Source organism: Pediculus humanus, genomic scaffold, assembly GCF_000006295.1.
Source record: "Pediculus humanus corporis 1103172107718 genomic scaffold, whole genome shotgun sequence".
NCBI lineage: Eukaryota > Metazoa > Arthropoda > Insecta > Psocodea > Pediculidae > Pediculus > Pediculus humanus.
In genome coordinates this window covers 45536-56086 of record NW_002987322.1, presented here as the reverse complement: position 1 = coordinate 56086, position 10551 = coordinate 45536, and the positions used below count along the sequence as shown (strand labels likewise).

Genomic DNA, 10551 nt, shown 5'->3' with positions numbered 1-10551 from the left:
TTACTATATTTCCGAAGTTTTTGTCTCAAAATTGAAAGTGATTTAGAGTTATTTTTCGACATATTTTTCCTGGTGAGAAAAAAAAATTATAAAGAATTAGTTGCATCTAAACAAATAGAGGTGATAATTTTAAAAGAAAAAAGTTATTAATTACCTGCCATCTTTATCATCCCATACTTGATTAATAAAATCATCCATTTCAACAAGACAACGAAGATAAAATCTTGGAGTATTACCACTTTCTTCAATTGTTATTACCGGTAGAGCTTTACTGTAAGCTCTCATGAGTTCTTCAAAACCAGTTAACATTGAAGACATGTCTTTAATTTTTTTAAAATTTTTAATTTGTTTAATAAGATTCGTAAGTTCTTCATAACGTTTTTCTTTAGTTGATCTAACTATTCGTTTAGTTTCTTCTTCTTCATCGGAAAACTAAAATAATTTAAGGAAATAAACGAATAAATCATTTTTATTTTAAATACTTCCCTTAATATTTAAAGTATTTTATATTAAATATAAAATGGCCAAAAAGTAAGGTATTTCTATCCCGGGAGCATGGTTTTAAAACTAAATTCATAAATTTTACCGCATAAGCCGCTGCCGGCTGCCTCGGAATTTGCTCATCTTCAGAAGAACATTCGGTTTCCGAATCCGATGCTGTTGCAAAAAACCTACTCATATTTTTATTTAATAAAACACTTGTAAACAGTACTACTAATAAACCAATATGGAAGTATCAGTAAGCAACATTGCCATGCTGGTTAAAGGCATTTTACAGCGAAAGTTTTGGCTCCTAAATCGTAAACGGCTACAGTAAAACATTAAAATTAACACTTTCTTACTTAAACATACAATGCTTTTGAAAAATATTTTTTTAAAAAATATATGTAATTGAGATTGGCCCTAAATTTAAAAACATAATGACTTTAAAAAAGGCAATATTTTTTTAATTTATTTTTATCATGAATGAATAGCTTCAAATTTTTCAAAAATTGATTTGGCAAAAAATTACTTTATTATAAAATACTAATTGTCAAAAATGCAATTAGTATAAAAAAATTACAATTCAAATTTAAAAATCTATTTTTAAAAAAAAAATGTCACAATACACAATTATTTTGAATGTAACAAACAAATTCTTACAAATCATATTTATTATTTAAGAAGAAATTATATAGTCATTTTACAATATCTTGCAATACAAATACTAATTACTTAGCATTATTAATGCCAATAATATTTAAATCAATAATTTTAATAAACATTTGTTATTACTGTATTACTATAAATTGTAAAAACATACACCACAAAACCTGTGTGACAAAAAATGTACTCATTTTAAACTTCTTCAAGCAGTTTTGGATTTCAGACAATGAAAATTATACTGAATGCAAATATTTCGAATGTTTTTTAATTAATTAACAAATATTAAATTTATTCTATTGACTTTCATTGGCTCAAGTTTTCCTTTGAGTTCCTGTTCCAGTTCCAACCCATGTACGCCCTCCTCTTTGACTAGGTGTAGCTCCTGCACCTCTTCCTCTCCCTCTTGCAGCTAAAACAAAATAAAATTATGTATAATAACATGCATAACAATATTTCCTTTATGAGAGATAAAAATGTATAGAATACAGAGAAAAGTGTGTAATTTTACAATTTTCAAGACTTATACATACCCTGGGCGCGCAATATAGCAGACTTTCCTCGACCGGCTCCTCCAGAACCTTTTTGAACTCTTTTAAACATAGGTGCATTTTTTAACATGTCTGGTAATATCAAAAACCTAATTTTGGATCCCCTAATATAAACATTTTCTAACTGAGACACTTTACCATCTCTATAGGTCACCGAACAAGTAACCATTTGACAGTTCATATTATCTTCGGCTTCTATGAGTTTCCCTCTATAAACTTCCCCGGTAATCGTTTCACAAGTAACTATGTGGCCTTCAGCTTCATGAAGTACCTTAATTGGTACCCCTATCGACATTATAAATATATTTAATCTGTTAATTAAAAAAGAGAAAATACGATGCAAATAGATTAAATTCAATTCAAAAAAAATAGAAAAATAACAAACACTAATAAACGAAATGGCTTCTTGTTTGTTTCAAAACAACGGTTTCAACTTGAGGCCAACAACTTTGCTATAAAAGGCAAAGTTTGCAAACAAAGTTAAAGTGACAATTATCTTCGTTAGTATTTATTTTTGTAATGTTTTAAAGTTATATTTTCTTTAGAATTATGAATCATTCTCAATCTGAAAATGATGGTTAGTACAATCATTAGTAAATTATTAAAAAATTGTTTATTAATAATTATATCTAACTTGATGTTTTTAAAAATTTTTAAATAATTAATATTTTTATTAATCAATACACTTATTACAGGAATCGAAGAGTACGAAATAAAATTGCCTCACTACAGACAAAAAAATACTTGGGATTGTGGTTTGTCGTGTATTATGATGATATTATCTGAAAAAAATAGACATTTTTTTATTGAAAACTTTGATGAAATTTGTAAAGGTGAAGGTTTTGGGAAAAGCACTTGGACAATTGATTTGTGTTATCTAATGAAAAAATTTTCTTTAAAATTTATTTTTTATACAGCTGTTATTGGCATTAATCCTCATCATAGCACACACTTTTTTTATGAAAAAATTCTACCAAAGGTAATGTATGTATGTTTTAGTGATTGTTAATAACTTATCTGTGATTATTTTATTTTTTTGACAATTTCAAAAACCTAAAATATTTTTAATAGAAATTTCAACTTGTAAAACTATTGAAAACTTTTTATTGTAATAGGTTTGAACATTTAAAATATTAAAAACTTATATATATATATATATATATACATATAAAACTTTTTAAAATTTTATTTTATAACCTGCATATTACTTGCTATATTATCAAGTAATAAAAATTGATTTGCACATTCTAAATTTAATAAAATACTTTTTATTAAAAATTTTAGGATGAAAAAAGGGTAATTCAAAGATTTCGAGATGCCAAAATAAATGGCATTGAAATAAAAGAAAAATCGATTAAAACAAAAGATCTTATCAGCCATTTAAGGCGATATGGTCCGATTATATTGTTAATAAATGCAGAATATTTAACTTGTGATCGTTGCAAAAAAAATAATATTATATCAAAATTTTCAAATTGTATGCCTCAAGTTATTAATTATCATGGGCATTATATAATACTTTGCGGTTTTAATTTAAAAAATAAACAATTTTACTATAGAAATCCAGCTTACTCAAATAGTAAGTAAATTAATAATAATATTATAAGTAGATTAGAATTTACTTATTTTTATTTAACATTTTTTTTTTTTTTTTTTAAATAAATATTTTATGTTAGTTAATATAGGTTAATTTTACAAGTTTAAATTAAATTAAATTTTAATTTTAAAATGTCAGAATAAACAGGGAGGTTACAGAGTATGTTTTCATTAAAAAAAAATTTAAATATGAGCTCCAACTTATTTTTTAAATATAATTTTTTAGGAGTATGTGCAATGGAATATTCTGCTATGAACAAAGCAAGACTATGTTTTGGAACAGATGAAGACTGTATATTTATTTTTAATAACTAATAATGAAATAAACCTATTCAATTTTAATTAATTCCTTGAATATTTTTTAGTGCAAATCATTAATTTCACATTATTTTTTTTAATCATAAAGTCTGATAATCTTTATAAGCAGCTGTATTTTTCATTTTATATGTATATAATATACATTTATTAGTGGGTATATTTTAAAAATTTATATTAGTAAAGCTAGATATTTTAATATTTACTTAATGAATGTATACATGAGAACAGTATACATTGTCACAGAGTAGTGTCATCATTATATATATTTAGTCATATTAAAAAAACTTTTATAATAATTTCTAATAATTTTCAAGGTTTTTTAAAATATAAACAATTTAAGATAAAAAAACTTGATTTCATTTTTCTCATTATTAGAAAATATTATAGGAAATGTATGTACAAATTGTAATTTGATTTATTAGAAACTAAGTTTTTAAGGAAAATTTTTCTTTCGAGTAGATAAAAACATTTAATTTTAAATTTTTATAGTGATAAGGAATTTTTTGTTAAAAAATTTATACAATTGTAATTGTTTGTGCCTTCAATTCAATATAAACTCTAACGGAAAAATTAATTTACTTAAAATTTACACTAAAAAAAAAAAAAAAAAATTTTTAAGTACATTATCAAAGACTGATTGTAAAAATAATAAAAGTATTTTTTTTTTTTTTTTCATGTAAATAATGCATATGTATAAAAAAATAAATAGAATGTTAATATTAGTCAAAAAAAAAAAATAAAATGTTATTTCTGAATAGTACAATTGCTTACAAAATAATAATTATTCCAGCAAAGTTCAAAACACTTTTTTTATATATTTTTTTTTCACAAATATATATATATTTTCTGGATATTATTTCATTTGTACGTTAAAATTTTGTAAAAAAAAAAAAAAAAAAAATGATAAATGTAAATATAATAATTTTTTTTTAAATTTAATATTTTGTTTTAATTTTTTTTTTTTTCCCCCCTCCTTTAAATGAAACAAGTTTTAAATTATAATTTATTTTAAAACAAATTGAAATTTTAGTATGAAGTCAAAGGTAATTAGACACATAATTTTTTATTTATTCATGAAAATATTATTTTTTTAAAAAAAGTTATTAATCAAAATAATTTTTTCGTATCGGTCAAAAATTAGGAGGTAATAATTTTTTTTTTTTTTTTTTTTTATAAATTCATAATTCAATTTAATTGGTTAATTGAGATATTATTTAATTGTATAAAAATTTAATTAAAATTAAAAAATTTTAAATTTTTAAAATATTCATTCACAATCATTTCTAAATATTTTTATAAAAAGAAAAAAAAAATTTATTGTATTGTTAATCAAACCTCTTACTTTTATGTTTTCAAATTGAATTTGTGAGTAAAAAAAAAAAAAAATTCCATATTGCTAATCTAACCTCCTACTTTTATGTTTTCAAATTGAATTTGTTAGTAAAAAAAAAAAAAACAGTTTTATTCTTATAAAAAATTAGATAGAAAAAAATGCAAAGGTTATAAAAGAAAACATTATTATTACAGATGTGATACAAAATACAGTATAATACAAAGCAATCGATATTAACTTTTAGTGTACATAAAAATCATGAGACAACTACTACTATTTAAAGAAAATTCGGAATGATTCAATAATACACATGAAATACAATAACACTATTTTAACTGAAATAAAAAAAAAAAAAAAAAATTCTTTGAAAATAAATACTTTTTTTTTTTACAAATGAAAAAAAAAAAAAAATGAACAACATAAATTTATCGCGAATATAACAATAATTATTGAAAACTAATATTTTTACATTTAAATTTTCAAAAAAAATTAAACATTTTAATAATAATAATAATATTTTGTGACTAGGAGAGAAAAAATTTTTAACTTTACCTATTTCAGGTTGTTTATACTCTTTTAAACTACATTTATTAACTATTTTAATTAATCTACAATTAACTGAGAAATTAATTAAATCACTTTTTTTTTTTTTTGGCAAGGTATTATTATTATTATTATTGTTTACAATTTTGAAAATGTTATATTAAATATAAATGTGAAAAACTAAATAATAATTATTTTTTAAAAAATACTCGGCAAGGTATCAGGCTATTATAACTACAATATATAGTAAATTCTCTCTATCACTTTTTTTTTTTTTTTTCTTTTAAATTTTTGAGAGAAATTTTTTTAATAACATAAAAGTAATTAAGTCTATAAATATATATATATTTATATATATATATGTTTTATCATTACAGAGATACGTTAAGTGTAATAAAATACACATACAAAGGACAAAACACTGAAAAAAAAAAAAAAAAAAAAACTATAGCGTCAATTACAAATAAAATACAGCATCAAAACAAGAAAAAAAAAAAAAAAAATTTTTTTTTTTCCTCCTTCTTATGTTTTTATCCTACATTAACTTATATAGAAAGCATTTAAGTTTTTTTTTTAAATTTTTACAAAACTGCAAAAAGACTTCTTTCTCTTTTCAATAATAATTATCCTTTTTTTTATGCTCGTCCATTATTTGGAAGTACGGAAAATTATTAACGAAAACTCTCAGAAATTTCTTTCCGAGTCTGAACACGTCTGAACGAGTCTTGCTCTTCTTGTATTCGAAACTTATGAGGGTTTCGCTAATTTTAGTAAAACCAAAATAATACAATGCGAGTTAAAAATTAAAGGGGAAAAAAAAAAAAAAAAAAAAAAAAAAAACAAATTAATACGATTTTCGTGAAAATTATACAATGTGGATTCAATGAAAAAATTTATGTTTTTTCATCCTCGAATGATTTCACATCGGTTTTTTCTGCATCTGATGAAAGAGCTTCACGAAGAGCCGAAACGCAACTTTTCGGTATTAAGGTTCCTAAAACAATAATAATAATAATAATAATTTTTAAATTTTTAAATCAAAAGAATAGGGATGATTTACTTAAACGACCCACATTATACGTACCCACAATTTTAATACCTTCTGCCGTTTTTAACCTTACCACTTGCATTTTTGTATTATGACCAGTTTTTGCGGCCAAAACCCCTTCTATTCGAGCCCACACGGAAAGTACAGACCCGGATAATATGTTGTAAGTTCTTCTTCTTAAACCTACTTCACAGTCTAAATTTAATGTTACATTTTTACAATTTCCTTTCCTGAATTTAAAAAAAAAAAAAAAAAAAAAAAAAAAGTTTAAAATTAAATGTGATTATATTAAATATTAGGAGGGAGGGGGGGGGGTAGTTTATACTTACCAATATGCATGAGAACATGTCGTCACGCTCGCATTATACTGTTGAATCCAATGACTTTGTGCATTTTCCTCATCGACTTTTTTATATTTTTTCTCCAATTCTGCCAGAGTTTCTTGTCGTAATTGAAGACCCGTGTTCGGCCTGTAAATTGTATATAACGAATCTTTTTTCGAATCCGATTTTTTAGACTTTCCACCATCGACGGCGATGGCTAAAATTGCAGTTTGTTTACTATTACGAATCTAAAAAAAAAAATGGAACATTATTCATTTAAAAAAAAACTAATGCAAAGTATTTATCGTATCAATATAAATTATAATAAAATAAAACCTGATGTGAAAGCCAAAATCCTTCTTTTGAGCCGTTGAGCTTTGTAAACTTTTCAAGTGCTTCTTCCCAACTCATGCCACGTTCAACGTGAACAATATGAAGTTCGGTCGTGGCTACTCCCGTAGCATGCTTTCTTAAAAATGAATATAATTTAACTCTTTTAACATCTTCTCCTGCGGTACCCAAATCTGCGAAAAAAAAATAAATAACATTAATATTTATTAATTTCAAATAAAAAAAAAAAAAAAAAAAAAAAAAAAAAAAAAAAAAAAAATTTTAAAATAAAAAAATGTTACCCAATATTCCAAGATCAAATCTTCCAGTTTTTTTGGCTTGTTTAATTATTTCATTAAGCGTGTCCGTGAAATATTTAAAAAGCCTGTTTTGCAGATCAACTGGCATACCTAGTATTCTGTTTAAAAATTTCGACATATTATTATAGTCTTTGTCAAGCATTAATACACCGGGCATAGATTCGGAATTTGTTATTACGCCAACTCCAACTAAGGCATCGGCCACATCTGAAAAAAATGCATAATATATATATATTAATATTTATTAATAACAATTTGACGTCATAAACACATTTTATTTTTTAAATTCGATAAGGAGTAAATTAATACCTTTGAAAAAATCTTTTCCTTTCGGGTAGTCTTGAGGAGGAGGCACCAAAGGTTGTTCGTAACCCATAATTGTTTTCATTGTTGCTTCCAAAGCGGCTCGACCGTATTTATTATCAATGTTAAACCTCGACAAATCTCGCGTTTCAGTGGCTCGTCTATCACCGTGAGTGAGAGCACCCTACACATTAAAATAAAATTTAAAAAAAAATAAAAAATTACAAAAAAGAATAAGAAAAAAAAAAAAAAAAAAAAAAAAAAAGGGAAAATCTTTTAATAATTTACAAACCAAGCTTTCCAATCGTTTAGCCACGATAGATGCAAATCTTCTTTCTCCTGCTAAATCGGATATAAGGAAAAAATATTCTGGTGCATTTACTTGATTACTCCTGTGTGTACGACCTAAAATACAGCAAATAAAAAAGTTTAGTGTAAAGAGGATTCTAATTTTAAAAAAAATAGTATTTGAAAATTGCTTACCAAATTGTTGTATAGCTCTATCTGCACTCCACGGTAACTCTAAAGTTATGTGAACTCTTCTCCTTTGATTTCTTGCTCTTCTATCACTTTGTAACGAAATGCCACTTGAAGCAGCCTCGGAAATTATAGCTACATCTTTTTCCCCATCCATAAATCTTTGTTTTTCCGTTAAATTCAACGTCTCTAAAGGAACATCGGTTTCAGATCGACTTTCGTATTGTATTCCATCTTCGGTTTGAACCACGCGACCTTTTCTTCCGGTCATCTTTAAAAAAAAAAATAATTTAAAAAATTTACTCATCATGAAAACAATAATATTTCAACTTTTACTCTCAAGTTCTTACTTCAGCAACATTCTCGGGGCCGCCCAACTCATCGATTAACCCCCCCCCCAGTATTCGGAGGAAGTCGTTCTCCCAATTTTTCAATTTGCTCTAAAAGTTCTTCTTTCATATTACAAGCTCGTTCGATAGCATCACGAGGTGGAAATGAGTAATTATCTTCGTTTCCATTCGTTTTATTGGTCGATAATTTTTTACTAATAATTTCTTTTATTTTATCTTGAGTCGTTTGCCTTTTTTTCGGTTTGTACTTGGTTTGTTTCTTTTTTCTGGCACCTCCGACCCAAGGGTCCGCTAAAAATATGAAAAATAGTGGTTCTAATAACTGTAAACAATGTTTTTCAAAATAAACATTTTTAAATGTACCCGCATCACTGTCTGAATCACTGTAAAAAGGATTGCAATCGCTAGAGGGATTAGATTCTTCGCTTTGACCTTCGGATTCGGGAGTCTCGCTGTCACCAGATATTTTAAATTCTGAATCTACAGAATCATCACTATCTTCTTCCGTGTCTGAACTTGTAATTTTAACTTTTTTTGAAGCTCGTTGTGCGGCTTGCCTAACTGAAATTTTATTATCTCAATGATAAATGTCCTATAAAAACATGATTAAATAAAAAATGGCGACTTTATTACCGGGCTTGCGCTTGCCAGAAGATCCGCTAGCGATGTCATCAAATCCATTTTTAGCTTGTTTTCCTTTTTTGTCATCCTTCTTTGCAATATCTAAACCAAGTAATCTGTGAATGCGGCTACGATCCGGTGCGGGAAAATGTTTTTCAACTAACGATTGTAACACTCCCCTAAAATTATTTTTTATTTATGGTTATCAGGTTATTCGTATTAGTACATTTAAACGCGTACTTACTTTGCAGTGGATACAAAATCGGTTAGTTCGCCATCATCTCTTTCAAGCTGATCTAAAGTTCTGGCTTCTCCAGTTGACTGAAGACCTATTACCACACATTTTCCACATTTCACTGCCTCGCGAGCTACATTTACAGCGTATTTCACTTTTGCAGCTATACATAAATATTTAAAAAATCGCTGATGAGATGACCAAAACTGGCCCCACATAGTCTTTTTCATACGATTTTCCGCGTCAATCAGTTCCGCGGCTTCTGTGAATTTTTGCATTGCTTCAACCCAAAGTTTAACCGAATCATCGTAGATTTTAATGAATTCCGGTGTCAGTGGAACTTCTTCGATCTTGAATGTCACGCCGTGAAAGCTCAGCTGTCGAGCTATGTACATACCTCTTAATTTCATGTCCATTGCAACTATTTCCATGGCCCCAACACCCCTAAGTATTATTAATATTTAAATATATTTATAAATGTATAACTTTAATATAACATTATAATAATCAAAACCATTTTTTCAAATACCTTTTTTCAACGGCTGTGATAAAATCATTGAAATCAGGAAAAGGGGTTCCTTCTCCCCACATACCAAGTCGTACCATATACGCCATGTTTCTGGGTTCACTTGCACCCGTTGCCGATGCGTAAACTACCCGGGCGTTTGGTAACTTATTTTGAAGTTCAAGTACGGTCAAACCTGTTTTTGTAGGCTTACTCGAACCAACAGGACATAAATTTTTAGCCCTGTGACATTCGTCGAAAACAATCTACACATTAATTAAAGAATAAAATTTTTATTTATTTTACTGTGTTATTTAAAAAAATTTTTTTTTTTTTTACACAAAACAATCACAACAGATATAAATTGTAGAAAAGGATACGACTCCATCAAAATCATTGCCACACCACTGTAATAATTGCTTTAATCTTGTTTTATATTTGCCTCCAGATTGAGTACTTTCTCCGATTAAAGCAGATAAGTTGAAAAATACTCCCTTCTTTACGTTATTATTGGTGGGGGGATGAAATTTTTGCGTATTTAAACTTTAAAAAAAA

The 10551-nt window shown here is 26.3% G+C and overlaps 4 protein-coding genes across 4 annotated transcripts in view; 1 reads left to right on the top strand and 3 right to left on the bottom strand.

The window, feature by feature from the left end:
• The window catches only part of Phum_PHUM316120 (uncharacterized protein), a gene marked incomplete at both ends in the record, with an annotated part of 3656 nt that extends 2977 nt beyond the window's left edge, over window positions 1-679 (bottom strand). Inside the window, 3 exons of the mRNA XM_002427331.1 lie at window positions 5-69; window positions 155-432; window positions 587-679. Coding sequence (XP_002427376.1) covers window positions 5-69; window positions 155-432; window positions 587-679 — 436 coding nt within the window. The remainder of the gene's footprint in view (window positions 1-4; window positions 70-154; window positions 433-586) is intronic.
• A 778-nt stretch (window positions 680-1457) lies between these two features.
• Phum_PHUM316110 (Small nuclear ribonucleoprotein SM D3, putative) lies at window positions 1458-1989 on the bottom strand (the record flags this gene model as incomplete). Its single annotated transcript, XM_002427330.1, has 2 exons — window positions 1458-1555; window positions 1677-1989. The coding sequence occupies 2 exons, from the start codon at window positions 1987-1989 to the stop codon at window positions 1458-1460; spliced, it is 411 nt and encodes a 136-aa protein (XP_002427375.1).
• A 254-nt stretch (window positions 1990-2243) lies between these two features.
• Phum_PHUM316100 (protein C22orf13, putative) lies at window positions 2244-3605 on the top strand (the record flags this gene model as incomplete). Its single annotated transcript, XM_002427329.1, has 4 exons — window positions 2244-2271; window positions 2390-2673; window positions 2979-3273; window positions 3517-3605. 4 exons carry the CDS (start codon window positions 2244-2246, stop codon window positions 3603-3605), a joined length of 696 nt encoding a protein of 231 aa, XP_002427374.1.
• A 2550-nt stretch (window positions 3606-6155) lies between these two features.
• The window catches only part of Phum_PHUM315990 (uncharacterized protein), a gene marked incomplete at both ends in the record, with an annotated part of 7508 nt that continues 3112 nt past the window's right edge, over window positions 6156-10551 (bottom strand). Inside the window, 15 exons of the mRNA XM_002427328.1 lie at window positions 6156-6245; window positions 6408-6478; window positions 6545-6762; window positions 6862-7103; window positions 7192-7379; window positions 7488-7712; window positions 7815-7992; window positions 8101-8213; window positions 8292-8472; window positions 8676-8926; window positions 8999-9196; window positions 9269-9435; window positions 9501-9935; window positions 10021-10262; window positions 10377-10493. Of these exons, the coding sequence (XP_002427373.1) occupies window positions 6156-6245; window positions 6408-6478; window positions 6545-6762; window positions 6862-7103; window positions 7192-7379; window positions 7488-7712; window positions 7815-7992; window positions 8101-8213; window positions 8292-8472; window positions 8676-8926; window positions 8999-9196; window positions 9269-9435; window positions 9501-9935; window positions 10021-10262; window positions 10377-10493 (2916 nt within the window). The remainder of the gene's footprint in view (window positions 6246-6407; window positions 6479-6544; window positions 6763-6861; window positions 7104-7191; window positions 7380-7487; window positions 7713-7814; window positions 7993-8100; window positions 8214-8291; window positions 8473-8675; window positions 8927-8998; window positions 9197-9268; window positions 9436-9500; window positions 9936-10020; window positions 10263-10376; window positions 10494-10551) is intronic.